Source organism: Phoca vitulina, unplaced genomic scaffold (genome assembly GCF_004348235.1).
Source record: "Phoca vitulina isolate PV1807 unplaced genomic scaffold, GSC_HSeal_1.0 scaffold2, whole genome shotgun sequence".
NCBI classification, from domain to species: domain Eukaryota; kingdom Metazoa; phylum Chordata; class Mammalia; order Carnivora; family Phocidae; genus Phoca; species Phoca vitulina.
The window spans coordinates 76702784-76722251 of NW_022589705.1; the positions used below are offsets into that span (position 1 = coordinate 76702784).

Below are 19468 nucleotides of genomic sequence, written 5' to 3' on the forward strand. Positions count from 1 at the left end.
AGGAAAATGCAATTAGTAAAGATCCAGCTGGTTGCTTCTTATTTTAAAGTATGTCATCTACAACCAAATTATTTTTAAAAATTTATGTGACGGGGTGCCTGGCTGGCTCAGTCGTTAAGCGTCTGCCTTCGGCTCAGGTCATGATCCCAGGGTCCTGGGATCGAGCCCCACATAGGGCTCCCTGCTCGGCGGGAAGCCTGCTTCTCCCTCTCCCATTCCCCCTGCTTGTGTTCCCTCTCTCGCTGTCTCTCTGTCAAATAAATAAATAAAATCTTTAAAAAACAAAAAAAAGGAACTGTTAATTTTGTTTAGGTACAAATATGGTATTGTAGTGGTTTCGTTTTTTTTTTTTTTTAAGACAACTTTATTTTTATTTTTTTAAGTAGGCTACATGCCCAACATTGGGCTTGAACTCACAACCCTGAGATCAAGAGTCGCATGTCCTGGTTTTGTTTTGGTATTTTCTTAGGGGAGTGGAGGGGCAGAGGGAGACAGAGGGAGGGAATCTTAAGCAGGCTCCATACCTAGCATGGAGTCGGAGGTGGGGTTCGATCTCACAACCCTGAGATCATGACCTGGGCTGAAATCAAGAGTCGGATGCTTAACTGGCTGAGCCTCCCCTCTTTTTTAAGACTACATTTTAGGGACACATTCTGAAATATTTACAGATGAAAACTTATGATGTCTGCTATTTGCTTAAAAATAATAAAGGGAGGGGTGAGGAGTTAACGATACAGATGAAACAATGTTGGCGGTGAGTAGGAAGTTGTCCAAACTGGGTAAGGGGTACATGGAGGTGAATTATACTATTCTCTTTCCTTTTCTGTATGTTCGAAATTTTCCTAAAATAAAAACAATTTTAAATATATAATCTGAATCTTGTACTCTGTAGGAGTTTCATCTTATAATTTCCCTTTAAATTCACATGTAAACTATTAAGCAAGTTTGCTACCTGATTAATTGGGGCAGAACTATATGACATGCATTTCTTTTTTTTTTTTTTTAAGATTTTTAAAAATTTATTTACTTTGAGAGAGAGAGAGAGAGAGAGCGTGAGGGGGGGGGGGGGGAGAGGGAGAGAGAATCTCAAGCAGACTCCATACTGAGCTCGGAGTCTGACGTAGGGCTCGATCCCACAACTGTGGATCACTACCTGAGCCAAAACTGAGTCAGCTGCTTTAACGGACTGAGCCACCCAGGCACTCCTGTGTGACATGCAATTCTAATTCCTGTTCTCTACTACAGTCTTATGGCGCTGAGGGGTGGATTACTGATACCAATAACCTACATAATCTTTCTGCATTTTACTACTATCATAAAAATGAGATGTTTCCAGCTGTTGTTGCACACACAGGATTACAGTGTCAATGTTATGGGTTGTGTGTGGCTTTTAAATTATGTCTTTATATCTCAATAAAATCAGATGTGGTCCAATTTCTTTAAGTCTTGGGTCTGTGAACTTTTGTAAATATGCATGGTTGCTCTGTTTAACTTTTCTGTATAAAAATACTCCTCCTAAAAAAAAAAAATACTCCTCCTGACTGAATACTCAGAAAAAAATATACAATTTAAAGTAAAAATATGCATCTTAGGGATTGAACCATTTAGAAAAGAGCTATAAAGGCTTAACAGTAATCTAATCATCTGCTGACACAGGTTGGGAAAATCTCGGGCTTTGAAACTCAGAACTCTATTTTTTTTTTTTTTAAGATTTTATTTATTTATCAGAAAGAGAGAGACAGAGGCAGGCAGAGGGAGAAGCAGGCCCCTTGCTGAGCAAGGAGCCCGATGTGGGACTCGATCCCAGGACCCTGGGATCATGACCTGAGCCGAAGGCAGACGCTTAACCGACTGAGCCACCCAGGTGTCCCAGAACTCTATTGTTTTGACTGTTATTCAATTTATCCTTTTTTTTTTTTAAGTAGGCTCCATGCCCAATGTGGAGCTTGAACTCATGACCCTATGTTCGAGAGTTGCGTGCTCTACCAACTGAGCCAGCCAGGCGCCCCTATCCAATATTATTTTTAATTAGAAATTAAATTTATGTTTTATGAAATAAATTTCATTAGAGGGGTATGACTTAAAAAAGAAAAATCACTTGGTTCAACTGCCCATAACACTTCAAAGTGAGGGCATGTTGAAATAGGATTGATTTAGGGGCACCTAGGTGGCTCAGTCGTTAAGCGTCTGCCTTCGGCTCAGGTCATGATCCCAGGGTCCTGGGATCGAGCCCCGCATTGGGCTCCCCGCTCGGCGGGAAGCCTGCTTCTCCCTCTCCCACTCCCCCTGCTTGTGTTCCCTCTCTCGCTGTCTCTCTCTCTGTCAAAAAAAAAATAAAATCTTTAAAAAAAAAAAAAAAAAGCAATAGGATTGATTTGTACAGGAGACTTAGAACCTCAATAAGGGGACTGATTTTTTTTTTTTTTGGATACCTGGAAAGCTTCTGGATGTGACATCAGATCCTGGACCATACGGATAGCCAACAGTAGAGTCCATGTCAGCATCAGTTTGTGCTTGTTCTTCCGACTGGGAAATGTGGCTGGAAGAATCTGACGTTCGTGCTTCTCGTTTGCTTGACTTATAAGGGGCAACCTCAGAGGGCTGGGACAACCTCAAATGTTTGGACTTTTTAATGGAATCTTTCCTTTGTTCATGCTTGGGCAAAGGCTGTTGCGTATTCCGTTGGGAGGCTGGATGGTAATTATACTTACTCCAAGATTTGCCACTTATTATACCTGTTCCTTGATCTGAGCTTAGGTGAGAATGCGGAGAACTGCTTTCTTCTTGCCAGCCACTGCTATAAAAGGAGGAACGTTCTATACCATTAGAATTGGCATCTTTATCGGAGAGACTGAAATAGCGATCTTTTTCTTTCTCACTAATGTCTAGCGAAGATTTAATAAAGGTCTTACATACGCTAATGACATCAGTCATCTGAAGGAAGCTAGCGGCTGACATCACTTCTATGACGTTCTGACCAGTGAGAGAGAGTTTGCCGGAATAGACGAAGTCCAGGATAACTGTAAAAGTGTCAGGGGAGAAGGCCTGAAATGTAGCTGTGGTTGGCTGACTTGTCTCCTTTGAATTCTGAGAAAGGAGCATTTTGAAGTAGCCGCTGCTAGCAAATAATACGTTTCGATGCGCTTTGAAGACCTTCCCTTCAACCAGAATGCTGCAATCACAAAAGACATCTTGCCTGCGCTGCTCATTCAGTTGCTGCAGGAGATGGGACTGGTGAGAGGAGATCTCCATTCTGGAGAGGAAAAGACACGTGGTTACCAAACCGAAGTGACACGCCTTGGCCCAGTCAACCGAAATAACCATCAGAAACCGCTTTCTTATTTCCACTGAAACCGCTTTCTTATTGCCACTGAAACCACTTTCTTCTTAGAGAATATAAGTCTCCAAGACACAGAGAATCACTTAGTACTGTACTATTAGTTATGTGATTTTTGGCCAATTATTTGTTCAGTCACCAACCTTTACTGAGCATCTTCTATGAATCAGGCCTTCTGCTACGTGCCCTCCTTGATACCCATCACCCATCTAGCCATCCCCCACCCACCTCCCTCCGGCAACCCTCAGTTCGTTCTCTATCATTAAGAGTCCCTTATGGCTTGTCTCCCTCTCTCCTTTTGTTCTTTTCTCCCTTAAAATATAACCAAACATTTTAAATGTATGGCTGGGCTTGCAAGAAAGTGAGAAATCCCTAGATGCCAGCAGTGGGGAAGGCGCGGAGCTGGAGCAGTAATACGGCTTCAGGTTTTTATCCGTAACAAGCTGGAAGCCTCTAAGGACCACGACCTTAATGAAGAAAGACTAGTAAACTTTGCCCATAAATTCTGGGAAAAAAACAAGTTTGTCTTTGCGGGGCTTTTGTTGGGGAAAGAAAAACAAAAGTACCCAGGTGAGATATCAAATCCAAGGTTGTGCTTTTTCAGGTTCTGGAATCCAAATTTATTTTACCTGTTTGGTGTGAGAAACCTCAAGGTGAAAATTTAACAAGGAAATTAGTCCTGGGCTGGTGGGGCCCATGGGGCACCTGGCAGAAACAAATGCGAAACTGCTCAGGAGGGGTGTTCTCAGGACCCAAGCCAGGTGGGAAATAATCTCTGCTTATGCTGAACTCAAAATCATTCCCCTCTTTATATAAAGTGCATCATTTCCAATATTGTACCATCATGATGTCTATTATCTCCTATCTTACAAACAAGCAAACAAAACCTCCCTTGCTTTCACATCCACCTCTGGCTACAACTCATTTCTTTTTTATATATATATTTTTTATTTTGTTCTAAGTAAACTCTACACCACATGTGGGGCTCGAACTCAACGACCCTGTGATCAAAAGTCGCATGCTCCACTGACTGAGCCAGCGGGTGCCCCAGGTTACTACTCATTTCTCTGCTTCCTTCACACAAAATTCATTGAAAGAGGTTTTTTAAAAAAATATTTTATTTATTTCTTTATTTGAGGAGGGAGGGGCAGAGGGAGAGGGAGAGAGAGAGAACCTCAAGCCTACTCCACGCTGAGCATGGAGCCTGACGTAGGGCTTGATCCCACGACCCTGAGCCAAAATCAAGAGTTGGACGCTAAACTGACTGGCGCCCGGAAAGAGTCTTTTGGTTTGCTCTTTTCATTTGCTGTCTTTGCTTCTCCTGTTCTCTTTTGACCAGGTCATCCCCATCCATTACAATCTTTTTTTTTTTTTTTTAAGATTTTATTTACTTATTTCACAGAGACATAGCGAGAGAGGGAACACAAGCAGAGGGAGTGGGACAGGGAGAAGCAGGCTTCCCAACGAGCAAGGAGCCTGATGCAGGGCTCGATCCCAGGACGCTGGGATCATGACCTGAGCTGAAGGCAGACACTTAACGACTGAGCCACCCAGGCGTGCCCAGTCATTTTTTAAAAACATCATTAGTAACTTGCATGTCAAATCCAATGGTCATTTCTTTGTCCTCATTTTACTGAGGCAGGGGGTGATTCTCTTCATCCTAAAACACTTTCTTCACTTGATGTCAGGACACCACTGCTCCGTGTTCTTCTCCCATAGGCTGGCTGCTCCTTCTCAGTCTCCTTTGCTGGTTCTTCATTTTCCTAGCCTCCAAGTGCTGGGGGATTCAGGACACGCTACCCCAAAATATGGCATCTTGGTGTACTGAATATTTTGAAGGAGTTTGAGAAAACCGTAGAAGCAGAAAGGGCACTCTGATCCCTCCTCCCTTCTGCCCTGCAACTAAAATAACCCTCAGATGAGAGGTGCCCTCCTTATACCCAGAGGAAAGAGCATCCTTATCTTAGAAGACAAAGGGACGCTAAAAAGAATCTGCACAAACAGGCTTTGCCGGGCTTCTCCAGTTACTAAATTCATCTCATACTCCTTAACCTACCATATTCCTCCACGACTGTCCACTCTTCATGGAACCTAGCATAAAAATATGCTCAGGTCTAACTGATTCTCTGGGTCTTCATTTCCTTATAAAGGCGTCCGTGTCATGTAAAACTTCTATTAAGTAAATTGGTATGCATTTCTCATGTTAATTTGTCTTTGTCAGTTTAATTTCCAGACCGAGCCAGGAAGAAGGTCAAGGAAAAATTTTCCTCCCCTACCGCTGGAATGCCCCAGGCCTCAGGGCTCAGACCTCTTCTCTACTTACACTATTCCCTAGGTGAGCCCATCTAGTCTCATAGTTTTAAATACCATCTTTGAATTTATGACCCACAAAAAAGCCTCCAGAGGCTCCCCATCCAACCTCAAAGTTCTCGCGCCCTCAAAGGCCCTACCTGATGTGCATCTGCCCCGTCCAGGTATCTCTCTGCTCTCATCTCCTCTGCTCCACCCACCTACACTGCATTCCAGCTATAAAGACCTCTGCAGATTCCTGAACATTCAAGGCCTATTCCTGCCATGCAGCCTTTGTCCTTGCTATTCCTTTTGCTTGGGAATTCTCCCAGATATAGACATAGCTCACATTCTCATATTTTCAGGTCTCTGTTGTAATGTCACCTTATCAGACAGCTTTCCTTTGCCATCCTATATAATCACCCGTTCCCATTCTCTATCCCCTTATTTGTTTGCTGTCTGTTTTCTCCTACTAGAATTTAAGGTAAGAGAGCAGAGACTTTGCCTGCTTTACTTATGTATCCCCAGCTCCTTGAACAGCACTTGCTGTTCATGCTCAATGTTCATGTTCATGTACGTGCTCAATCAGTGTTGCTGAATGTGCATCAAACATGTTAAAACATACAGGAAATCGTTCTTTATAAAGAATCAGGAGGAGAACAAACAGAAGAATCAGAACACCAACAATTTTAGAAAATAGAATAAAAATCTAACAGACTATAAAATAAGTATGTTTAAGGGACGCCTGGGTGGCTCAGTCAGTTAAGCGTCTGCCTTTGGCTCAGGTCATGATCCCAGGGTCCTGGGTTCAAGTCCTGTATCAGGCTCCTTGCTCAGGGAGCCTGCTTTTCCCTCTGCCTGCCACTCCCTCTGCTTGTGCATGCGCTCTCTCTCTCTGACAAATAAATAAATAAAATCTTAAAAAAAAAAAAGTATGTTTAAGATGGCCAAAGGGATAAAAGATATAAAGAGTAGCATATAGTTTTTTTTTAATATTTTATTTTTATTTATTTGAGTGAGAGAATGAGCACAAGTGGTGGGGAGGAGCAGAGGGAGAGGGAGAAGCAGGTTCCCCGCTGAGCAGGGAGCCCATCTTGGGGCTCGATCCCAGGACCCTGAGATCATGACCTGAGCTGAAGGCAGACGCTTAACCGACTGAGCCACCCAGGCGCCCCAAGAGTAGCATATAGTTATGAGCATAGATGCTAGAGCCAGGTAGCTGGATTTGGAATTCTGGCTCTACCACTTAATAGCTGCATGACCCTGGGCAATTTATTTAACCTCTGTATCCATTTCCTTATCTGTAAAATGCAACAAAAAATAGCTCTTATTTCAAAGGATTATTGTGAGGATTGAATGAGCTGATGTACACATAGCACTCAAACCTACATGTAATAAGGACTTCATAAATGTTAGCCATTCTCCTTTTGCTTTATTAGTATCCACAAGAAAAGAAACCAGGGTGGGGTCGGGGGAGAAGAAGAGGTAGGTTTGAGGAGGAACCAAATGGATTTAATATATGAAAAATATAATTAATGAAATTAAAACACCTCATGTTGCAAGATGGTTGCCCCATCTCCAGCCTGATGTCCACATTCCTGGCAGGAAGAAGAGGAAAAGACAGAAGACAATTACCAACCCAGCCTGTCTTCTTTTTTTTATCAGAGGGAAAAAAATTCCTGGATGCCTCACCCATGGGACTTACACTTGCAACTCAATAGCCAGAACCATGTCACCTGGTATTTAAGTGTAACTCCCACTAACGGTATATATCAATTACTACTTCTCATTTTTGTCAGTACTTGATATTATCAGACCTTTTAATTTTGCCAATCTTACAAAAATGCAATGGTATGTCATTGCTTTATTTGTATGGATTGAACAATTAATGTTTATTGACTACGATTCAGTGAATTGCTTGCTCATTACAATGTTGTTAACTAACACTGTATAACAATTAACTACAAAAAATAATGTTATACAATAAGTATTTATTTAGCTCACAAGCCCGTGCGTTGTCTGATTTAGGCTGGGCTTGTTAGGATAGCTCTGCTGATCTTGCCTGGGCCCACTCACATACCTAGGAGTCAGTTGATTCTGGGGTGGTTGTGTTATTACATGGTCTCATATCTTCGTCCCGGGACCAGTTGGTTGGCCTGGCCAATTTCTTCTCATGACAATGCCAAAAGTACAAAAGACCAAGTGGAAATATATGAAACCTCTTAAGGCTTAGGTTTGCAACGGGCACAATGTCACATCTACCCCACTGTAATAGTCGCAAGCAAATCACATGGCCAAAAGTAAAGTCAAAGGAAGAAGAAACACCTTCTGCCCTGTTAGTGAGAAGAACTGTGAAGTCACACAACAAAGGGTGTGAATATTGGCAGGGGGTGATGAATGGGGACAATTATGCTATCTACACAGTATCCTTTCTTGTTTTAAGTTGGGTTGTTTGTCTTTTTCTTATTTATTTATAGGTATCCTTTAAATGTCCAACACACTATCCTTCATCAGGTAGATACTTTGCAAATATCTTCTCTCAGTCTGTGGTTTGATTTTTTAACTTCATTTAGGATGGTTCTCATTAAAAAGAAGCTTTTAGTTTTAATATAGTCCAATTTATCCATTAATGTGTTTTCTGTAACTTGTTTAAGAAATTCCCGTCTCAAGGACATAAAGATATTTTTTAAAGTTCTGTTTCTCACTTTTAGTGTTTTAACCCACTATTTATTTTGCATTTGGTATTCTAATTTTTTTCATGCAGATACCCAATTTTTCTGGCACTATTACTGAACAGTCTATCCTTTCCCCACTAATCAGTAATACTATCTCTGTTATACATCTAGTTTACATAAATTTATGGATCTATTTCTGAGCTCTCTGTTCAGTTCAGTTGGTCTATTTGTCTATCTCTGCATCAATACTTCACAGTATTAATTACCAAACTTTAAAATGAATTCCCCCACCTAGTTCTTCAAATAACATTAAAAAAAAAAATTCTGATTGTCTCTTGCTTCTTCCATATAAATATTAGGATAAGCTTATCAAGTTTCACTAAAAAGAGAAAAAAATATATCCTATAGGCATTTATTTTGGAATTGAATTTATAGATTAATTTATGGGAAAACTCACATCTTTATGATATTGAGTCCTACCATCCATGAACATAGTATAGTTCTCTGCTTATTTAGACCTTCTTAAGTATTCTTCAGTAATGTTTCCTTATTTTCTTTATTAAGATCTTGCATATTTTTGTTAGATTTATTTCTATTGCTTATTGGCTGAATGGAAATGCTCCTGAAATTTCACCATTAAGAACAATGTCTAGCACAGGTGTGTTTGATGGGTATCTTTTTGTTTCCAATTTTCTAAAAATGCTTGTCATAAATGAGTGCTAAATTTTATTAAATGCTTATTTGGTATTCATGTTTTTTTTCTTCTTAACCTGTATATTCATTTCCTGGGACTACTGGACTAAAGTACCATAAACTGGATTAAATACTGTCCCCTCAAAATTCATGTTTACCTGCAACCTCAGAATGTAACCTTATTTGGAAACAGGGTCTTTGCAGAAATAATTAGTTAAGATGAGGTCACTGGACTAGGGTGGGCCCTGTAGCCAATGACTGGTGTCCTTATAAGAAGAGGACAGGACACAGAATTACAAAAACCTCGTGAAATAACAGCTGGAGACTGGAGTCATGCAACTACTAGACAAGAAACATGTGGAGCCCCCAGAAGCTGGAAGGATTCTCCTCTAGAGCCTTCAAAGGGAACATGGCCCTGCCAACACTCTGACTTCTGACTTGTGGCCTCCAGAACTGAGGGAATAAATTCCAGTTGTTTTAAGCAACCCAGTTTAAGGTACTTTGTTGTAGCAGCCCTAGGAAACTAATACAAACTGCATGAAATTGCCAATATTCAACTGTTTTGACCAATAGAAATAGTAATTTCATATAGTTAACCTAAAATCTCGATTTAAAATGAACTGGTGAAAGGGAAAAGTATTTATTTCTGTATTAACAGAAGAAGCTGTAGCTATTTATTTATTTATTTTAAAGATTTTATTTATTTATTTGAGAGAGAGAGAGAGCACAAGAGGGGGGAGCGGGAGAGGGAGAAGCAGACTCCCTGCTGAGCAGGGAGCCCGATGCGGGACTCGATCCTGGGACTCCAGGATCATGACCTGAGCCGAAGGCAGTCGCTTAACCAACTGAGCCACCCAGGCGCCCGAAGCTGTAGCTATTTAAAAAGCTGTTATTTTAGCAGGGGCGCCTGGGTGGCTCAGTTGTTAAAAAGCTGTTATTTTAATTCTTTCAGGGGAGGTTTTTGTTTGCCAGCCTGTTATACAATTTCCCTTTTGTTTACTCATTATTCTGACTCCTCCCTCTTCTCACTCAATATCCTTTTCTGGTAATTGCGCCCCAACTTTTCTTAAGAGGATCACCCCATCACTTCTTTCAGTTCTTAGGTTTTGGGAGATACTGACTCAACTCATCACTCCAGACGCCAACCTGTGACCCAGACCTGACAAATCAGAGCACTGCATTCCCACAGCCAGTTACTGGCTTGGGGATGGACGCACCAAACAAGGCAAGCAAAGGAGGTTCAATTAAAGTGAACCTAGCATTTTTATTGGAGCAACCAGAAAAGAAGAGGAATCCTGTGAGGATGTAAGCCTGGAGCTCTCTATTGTGGATGTACTACTACCATGACAGAGCCTACATGAGAAAGGACCAACCCTGAGGAAAGCAGAGACGAGAAACAGAGGAAGGCCAAATCCTATTGACATCATTTTGTTCCCTAGGTTGGTCATTTTTTTTTTTTTTCCCCTGTAAAGGGCCAGACAGGAAATATTTTAGGGCTTGTAGGTATGAGATTATTATTTATAATAAATATATATTTTGGACTTTGCCTATGGTTCCTGGCCCAGAGCTCCCCTAACCCTTGTAATTTCCTAAGCAATAAGAGCAATAAGACCATCTTTTGTTCTAATATTTGGTCTTTCATCCTCAGTTTCTCAAGTCATTTCAGAGCCATAAAGGTGCTATGGGTATCTTGCTATTTACCATAAGTCCCATTCAACCACAGCTGAGTTTACGTTAATGAGGTGACTCTTGGAAGTCCCCTAAGATGGTGGGGTGTGCCAGGGAAACCAACCATTAGATTAGATTTATTAGACTAGAGGGTTGGAACTTTCAGTCCCTCCCTATGACCTCTGGAGAAAGGAGAGGAGCTGGAGGTTGAATCAGTCACCAATGGCCAATGGTTTAATCAATCACACCTACGTAACAAAGCCTCCATAAACCCCCAAAAGGACAGGGTTCTGAGAGCTTCCAGGTGGGTGAACCAGAATGCATCCACCTGCTGGCTCCAAACTCCATGGGACAGATGTTCCTGCATTTGGGACCTGGCTCTATGTATTTCTTCATCTGGCTGTTCATCTGTATCCTTTAATATCTTTTGTAATGAACTGGTCATCTAGTGAGTAAACGGGTTTCCTTAGCTCTGTGAGCCACTCTAGCAAACTAATCGAACCCAAGGAGGGGGTCCTCTGATTATGGCGTCGGTCAGAAGCACAGGTGGTGACAACCTGGATTAGTGATGGGCACCTAAGTGGAGGCAGGCTTGTGGGACTGAGCCCTTAACCTGCGAATCTGAAGCCATCTCCACGTAGACAGTGTCAGAACTGAGTTGAATTAGTGTTGGAGAATTGCTTCATTTGTAGGAAAAACCCACACATCATAGTGGGCCAGAGGTCCCTCTCACAACTCCTCAGCTTCACCACTATATTCCTCAATTCTGCCACTGTAGCATGAAAGCAGCCACAGACAATAGGAGAAGCAATGGGTATGGCAGTGTTCCAATAAAGCTTTATTTACAAAAATAGCCACAGGTCGCCTTTTGCCAACCCCAGCGCTAGTCCCAGCCATGCCTTCGGCTATATCTACCCTTGGACTTTTCAGTTACCTGACCCAATAAATGTCATTCTTCTTAAGCCAATATGAGTTGGCTTTCCTTTTGTTTGTAAGCAGAGAATCCCAATTTAGAAGTTAGATTCTGAATTCTTTGATAACTTTCATCTAATTATTAGTGCAACTTTTCTTTAAAATCTCCTAACTCTGAAAGGAATCAAGGTTGGTTTCATAGAGAAATGATTAATTGATGTCCAAGACAGTGCCCATTCTTCTTCAGATGCGAAAGTGTTATAAAAACGCTAACTCTGTTCTTAAAAGTTTTAGTGAAAAGTTAATTCCTTGGTGGAAAAATGGAACTTTTTTTTTTTAAAGATTTTATTTATTTATTTATGAGAGAGAGAGAGAGAGGCAGAGGGAGAAGCAGGCTCCCCGCAGAGCAGGGAGCCTGATGTGGGACTCGATCCCAGGACTCTGGGATCATGACCTGAGTTGAAGGCAGACGCTTAACCGTCTGAGCCACCCAGGCGCCCTGGAGTTTTTTTTTTTTTTTTTTTTTTTTTTTTTTTAGTTTAAGTTTCAATAAGAATTCGCTTTCCAAGCAATTTATAGACGTTCTAAGTGAGTATCAGTATTGTTAAGTGTTACAAAGAGTAGTCACTGTGTGCAAATTTAAACAGGCTCCTGAGAGTTGATAGGGAGTGGGAGGATGTTTAACAATGAAAGCCAAGTGGGAAATTGTCTCCTGACTGGAGAGACCTGAGCACTGCCTTTGACAAGCGGAAGGAGAAACAGAGGCGCTCTGAAGAAGGCTGAGGCCTGGGGGAATGACCAGCAGCAGACCGTGTCGAAGGGCAGTCACAGGACTATTCCCTAAAGTGAAATACCCACTGGCAGCTGAATTCCCAGGGCCAGATACTCCAGCCCTGAAAAGGAGGCTATAATTCCAAGATAGGATTAAGAATAAGTTTAAGAGCTTAATGAAAAAACTCCGAGAGATAAAAGGGAAAAGGCAATTCACACTCAAGTGGACACACACGCAGGACCACGACGAGGTAACACACACACGGCAGGGAAAGCCAGAGAACAAACAAGGGTGACCCCAGGGTGTACGGTGTGAGTACTGGCTGAGCGGAGGTCCTGTCTGCTGAAATGGGAAAGACTAGGAGAGGAACCTGTGGGGACTGGTCTCTGCAGCTCAAGTTTGGACAAGGTTCATGTGTCCTGTTATCCATCCAGCAAGAGATAAAGGGTGGGCGGTTGGATATATGAGTAGAGTTGAGGAAATAGATCCAGGCTGGGGATGTGAGACTGGGAATCAGCATTTGGATGGTATTTAAAGTCAAGAGACTAGATGTGACTACCAAAGGAGGCAGGCCACGTGCAACAGAGGTGAGCCCCTGGCCCTCTGACAGATACCTGAGGAAAACCAAAAAGCCAGGAAGACATCCTGGAAGTGAAGAAAGTGTTTCAAGGAGAAGAGGTGATCAGCCGTGTTTGCTTTGGTAAGACAGGGACTAAGAGTCAACCACTGGATGTATTAGTGGTGTGTGCGTCCGTGTGTGTGTGTGCATGTGTGTGGTGTGTGTGTGCGTGGGGCGGAGCGTGTGTGCACCTGTTATCTGTGTGCGTGTGCGTGTCTGTGTTAGGGTGGGCTTCAGGGAAAACGGGATGAGAGGAACAAGTACCCACAACGCTTTTCAGGGAATTTTGCTGGGGAGGGAAAGAATAAGGGAGACGGTGATAGTAAGGGGAGGTATGGTCAACACTGAAGAGGAATTTGAATATTTTGGAAAGAAAAAGTACCTGAAGAAATAAATTTCCAGATAAAGCAGGGAGGAATGAGATTGAGAACACACTAAAATGGTTATCATTGGAAAGGATTAGTGAGGGGTAGGAGGAGAGGGTACCTTCTTCTTTGCAACAGGAAGAGAGGATGAAGAAGTGTACTGATCTCTAGGGAGATGATATCAGAGTTCATTTCAGATGCCTTTGATCTCTAATAAAATAGCATTATTAGTGAAAATGATGAGGATATGGGAAATATGATAGAATTACAGTAGTTAATATAAAAATGTGTATCTGATGGGGCGCCTGGGTAGCTCAGTTGGTTAAGCAACTGACTGACTCTTGATTTCGGCTCAGATCGTAATCTCAAGGCATGAGATCAAGCCCCAGGTTGGGTCCACACTCAGCAGGGAGTCTGCTTGGGATTCTCTCTCTCCCTCTGCCCCTCGCCCCTGTGCTCTCTCTCCAAAATAAATAAATAAATCTTTTTTTTTTTAAGTGTATCTGATTTTTAATCTATTCTGATTTATACTTTCCACTTAAATCACAAGATTAAAGTATAATAGCATGAGCTCAGCTTACAACATAGTGATAGTAAATATTTAAGAGATTTGTAATGGGGAAACTGCTTCATTGGTAGACTATAGCAATTGACAGGCAGGAGAAGCTGCCATTTTTCTTTAACCTACCCATCTATGGCTGAGAAGTTTTTCTTGGCCCTTGTAAGGAAGCAGCGCCCTCATAACCAAGGCAACTGATTTTGTTTTCTGTATCGGTTATTTACCTATTATTTTTAAGCCCCCAAACTGCCTTTTTATATTCTGCTCTGTTCTGATGGGGCTGAGAGGCTGCAAACTACATGGCCCAGGACCTCTCACCAGCTGGCTTCCTGAAGGATATGGAAAATGGGACTCAGAGGACCAGAGGAAGAGGGAAACTTCCCGCTCTAGCTCTCCCCCTTGCTGGTGGTTGCCGGATAGCAGCAGGCCGGCCTTACTGGGGACTACAGCAGCTCAAGCAGATGCAGAATCTTTCTGGTGGTTCCAGCTCTGATCAAAGTGGTACCTCTTCAGCGGATCCAGGACTGGCTGTGTCTCCAAAAGTACAGCAGGAGGTACGTGCTCGTGGGCTCCAGTTTCAAGGGCCATTAGCAGCTTGTGATCCTGGGTCTCATTCCCTTCTTTCTTTTTGTTCCTCCAGCCCCCATCCTCATCTGTGCTCTTCCACACCTTCCCACACTTGTATAACTTCCAGTCTTAAATTATCTTTGTCTGGAATATCTAGAATGGCTTCTGTTGTCTGGATAGGACTCTTACTATATAATCTTGATAACAGAAAAGATCCCAGGAAATAGACTCTCCAAAGTAGGGCTTGGGGATTGGTTTGCTGACTATTTTGAGCTTGAACAGAATGATGGCCACTGAAGAATGGAAACGCTGGTAATCCGTGTCATGTAGTGGCATTATGATTACTTCTCAACCTTTGCTTAGGGTGAAGTCCTATTGAAGGCAACACTCTGGGTGACTGAGGGGCTGCTGTATTTGACCATGACGTTTATAATGATGACTACAAGGACTCATCCTCATCAGGTGAGCTGCTTCTGACTGTACTGGGGCACTTACAGAAAGGAAATGATAAGCTCCAAGATTTAAACCCAGCTCAAGTCACCATTAGAAAACCAGAGAACTTTGACACAGGCCCTATAGGAACCTCTATGAAGCCACAGGATGGACAGAGCTAAAACTTAGACACTAAATGTAATTGTGCGGGTTGTAAAATTACAATATAAGTTGATCTTACATCTGACCAAGTCTCTTATGTGATGGGTATTGATGGTGAAGGAGACCCTGAGACTTGGAATGGGAACATCTGAATAGATTCCGACGATCTGAGAACCTTGAGCCTCTACATTCCCATGAGTCTCCCCCTTGCCAGGGAGCAGCCTCTCCTCTGTCTGGGGAAACTAGCCTTTCCTTGCTTGAAGACTCTGTAATAACACACCGGAGGCAATGACCTTGCAAGGGGATGCCAATTTTCCTCCAGACACACCTCACCAACCCTCATTGCCACCAGACCATAACCAGAATCAGCATTTCCCAAGGGGATAATGAAAAAGTATCACATGGGAGGAGATAATTTATACATAAAATATTGCAAGACTTTCCTAATTCACCTTGGCACAAACATGGGAATATGTTTAGTAATGGATTCTGAGGGATAACAATGTTGCAACAGGCTGGATTTATTGCTGGGGGTGCACTTACCAGAGATTGTGGATTTTATGTGTTAGTTCAAACACTTGGGTATGGCTCTAAAAATTTGTTTCATGGGCAGACCACAACTGGAACTCAAGGGTGGACTATATTCAGTGAAGTTGAGATGCCAGAAGTTCTGGGATAATGTGGAGGAAGAAACCTAGATGTCCAGAGGATACTTCCTTCACTAAGATATTGTGGCTGTCATCTATAGGATGGAAATGGCACAAAGGGAGATGTCTTCACTGAAATGGGGATGATGAGGTCCCAGGGTGGCAAAGGCCAAGTGATAGTGGTTAAATGCCAGAGACAATGTGTATGCAATTACCATATATATACAACATGGGCGGATCTTTGGTGATGGCTAGTTGATCATGTTGTCTCTAGGAATTATCTAGATGAACAGCTTACTAAAGTATTAAATTGATCTATATAACCAAAAAAATCCAACTGACAAACAAAAGCAAAAACAACCAAAAACTCTAGGTCCCTTGAGCATGACTCTGACCTGGTTTGCCATATTGGAGCATGACAGCCTGTCATATACACTTCAGACCTAAACCAATTTACAGAACTGGGTTTATTGAACCTTTGATCAAAGCAGTACTATACTACCACAAGTACATACTAGAACATTTCCTTCATGTCTTCCTCAAAGAGACCTGAAATAATGTCCTAGTAAGTCATTACTAAATGAATGTAAATGAAACCATGCAGTAAGGTGACTGAAGACTGGGAAAGGGAACTATCTGGACCTTCCAGGGATTGCCAGATATTGGTTCTGAATTGGTGTTAATCCCTGGATACCCAGAACACCATTGTGACCCACCAGTCAAGGGAGGGGCTTATTGAGGTCAAGTGATAAATGAGGTTCTGGCCTGAATTGATCTCACCCTATGGCAATTTCCCCAGTTTCTAAAGTATAGTTCCAAAAAGTCCTACTTAGCAACTGGCAGAAGCCCCACATTTGCTCCCTGATCATGGTGTGAGGGCTATTACAGTAAGAAGGAACAAACTTCCTCTCCCTACCAGGATAAATTAAAACCAATACTGCCTCTCTAGGGGATATGCAGAGACTAGTGCCAGCAGCAAAGGCTTCAAAGATGTTAGGGTGGTGATTCCTATCGCTTTTGCATTTAATTCACCATTTGGCCTCTGTAGGAGGTGGATGGGTCCTGGAGACTGACTGTAGATTACAGTGTCCTTAATCAACGATGAGTAATTCTAATTGTAGCTGTTTTCCAGATGCTTTCCATTGGAACAAATCAACATAGTAGCTGGCACCTGGAAGACAGCCATTGGCTTGGAGAGATGTTTTTGTCTCTGTATGGATTAGCAAGAAGCATGAGCAGCAGTTTGCTTTTACCTGTCAGGGACATCACACTTGATGATACCATGCTGACTGGGCAAAATGAGCAGAACACAGCCACTATCCTTGATACCTTAGTAAGACAAACGCATGCCAGAAGGTAGAAGACAAAGACCATGAAGATTGAGGGTCCCGTCTCCTTGTTGACATTTTTAGGGGTCCCACGATCTGGAACAAGTTGGGATTAGACAAGATGGCGAGTTTTAACTGTGGCCCAGAGCAAGAAAAGATTCTGCACAAGGTCTAGGCTACAGCGGAGGTTGTTCTGCTTCATAGGTCTAATGACACAGCAACTCCAGTGGTGTTAGAGGTTTGTGGGAAACAGGGGATGCTGTATGGAGCCTACGACCAGCAACAGGGGAATCATAGCCCTTAGAATTTGAGAGAAAATTCAATATTTCTTGTATTAGTTAGGGTTCTCCAGAGAAACAGAACCAATAGAATGCATATATGATTTATTACAAGGAATTGGCTCAAATGATTCTGGAGGGTAATAAGTCCAAAAATCTGCAGTTGGCAAGCGGGAGACCTGGGGAAGCTGACAGTGTGGTTCCAGTCCAAGACTGAAGCCCTGAGAACCAGGAGAGCCAATGGGACGAGTTCCAGTTTGAAGGCTGGCAGGCTTGAGACCCCAGGAGAGCCAATGTTTCAGTCTGAGTCCAAAGGCAGGGAAAATCCAATGTCCCAGCTCAAGGTAGTCAGGCAGGAGGAAATACTCTCTTCCTTGGGGGAAGATCAGCCTTTTGTTCTATTCAGGCCTTCAACTGATTGGATGAGGCCCACCCATATTGGGGTGGGCAATCTGCTTTCCTATCAATTTAAATGTTAAATGCATTCAAAATCATTCTCACAGAAACACTCAGAATGTTTGACCAAAGTACTGGGTACACTGTAGACCAGTCAAATTGACACATAAAATTAACCATCACACCTTTCTAGCAGATAACTATTCTCCTTTTGAAAAAGAGCTTTTGGAATGCCACCAGGCCCTCGTATTAGAGTTTGATGCCTGATCACGGACATCAAGTGGCTATGCCTGAGTTGCCTATCATGGGTGTTACTGATGCACCAAATTATACATCTGGCCATGTGCAGCAGCGCCCCATCACCAAGATGAAATGCTATGTACAAGATTGGACTGACCAGGTCCTGAAACCACAAATAAGTTCATGAGCAGGGGCACATGCCACAGCTCCTACTCCTGGTGCATTGCTGCCTTTCCTCCACTCACACATATGGTTGTTGAGTTCCCTAAACTAGCTGACTGAGGAAGAAACAGTTAAAGCCTGATTTACAGATGGTTCTGCACAATATGCTGGCAGCAGCTGGAAATGGATGGCAGAAACATCCCAACTCCAATCAGGAGTGTCCCCGAAAGACACTAGTAAAGGAAATCTCCCCAGTGAGCATCTGACTGTCCACTTTGCATGGACAAAGAGATAGACACAGGCATAGATTTTACCTTGATCGTGGACAATGGCTAACAAGTTGGCCAAACAATTAAGGATTTAGAAAGAAATGAATAGAAGGACTGGTGGCCATGTGAGGAAGAGGCATGTGGGGGAAAGACAGGTGGATATACCTCTTGGAGTGGGCACAGAGTATAAAGTTTTAGTGCTCGTGTCAATGTTTAATAAAGGGGACGCACTACAGAGGAGCCTTTCAGAAATCAGGTGGACAAGACGACCTGTGGCTGTCAGCCAGCCTCCTTCTCTGGCCGCCATGAAACTTGCCATGTACTCTGCCACCCAGAAGCAGCTCACCTGATAAAATGGTAGAATAACCAACTGAATATTCCATTATGACCCCAACTGAGAGATGATACCCTGAGAAATAGGGGTGCTATCCAAATGGATGTGGTATATGCTTTTAACCACTGACCAATATATAATGCTATTTTTTCCATAGCTAGAATATTTAATTCTAGAAATCAAGGGATGGAAGTGTTTTCACTTTTACCTCTAATAACCCACTTACAGAATCTTTGCTTTCTCTCCCTGCCAAGGTCTTGGCTCCCAAGATAGGAACACTTCCAGCAGGGAAACATCACATGATTCCATTAAAAAAAATTTTTTTAAGGGGGGTAGGGGTAGAGGGAGAGAGAGAGAGAATCTTAAGCAAGCTCCATGCCCAGTGTGAGCCTGACATGGAGCTCCATTTCACAACCCTGAGATCATGACCTGAACAGAAATCAAGAGTTGGACGCTTAACTGACTGAGCCACCTAGGTGTCCCGAGTCCATTAAATTTGATTATGACTGACCTAAAAGAGGAATTAACATCTCCCATTTTGGGAGAGGGAGAGGGCATCTTTTTTTTATACTAAGGATAGTTACATAATGTAAAGCAGACTCATGAATTTGCTTAGAATTTTATTTTATTTTATTTTTTTAAAGATTTATTTATTTATTTGAGAGAGCGAGAATGAGAGAAAGAGAGAGTACATGAGAGGGGGGAGGGTTAGAGGGAGAAGCAGGCTCCTCGCCGAGCAGGGAGCCCGATGCGGGACTCGATCC

At 42.5% G+C, this 19468-nt stretch overlaps 2 protein-coding genes across 7 annotated transcripts in view; one reads left to right on the forward strand and one right to left on the reverse strand.

Annotated features, from left to right (window-relative positions):
• ZBTB8OS (zinc finger and BTB domain containing 8 opposite strand) overlaps positions 1-19032 on the forward strand; it is a 57753-nt gene extending 38721 nt beyond the window's left edge. The window contains exons 7-9 of the transcript XR_004297569.1: positions 10091-11072; positions 14037-14443; positions 14820-19032. The gene's annotated coding sequence lies outside the window, so the exon portion shown is untranslated. The remainder of the gene's footprint in view (positions 1-10090; positions 11073-14036; positions 14444-14819) is intronic.
• ZBTB8A (zinc finger and BTB domain containing 8A) overlaps positions 1-19468 on the reverse strand; it is a 61065-nt gene that overhangs the window by 10954 nt on the left and 30643 nt on the right. For 4 of the 6 annotated variants that reach the window (XM_032388807.1, XM_032388825.1, XM_032388797.1 and 1 more), the window contains one exon: positions 2433-3253. In XM_032388807.1, coding sequence (XP_032244698.1) covers positions 2433-3252 — 820 coding nt within the window. In that variant the 5' untranslated portion in view covers position 3253. Of the gene's footprint in view, positions 1-2432; positions 3560-19468 lie in introns of those variants that run through there. The other 2 variants (XR_004297558.1, XM_032388784.1) reach the window with 1 other exon arrangement.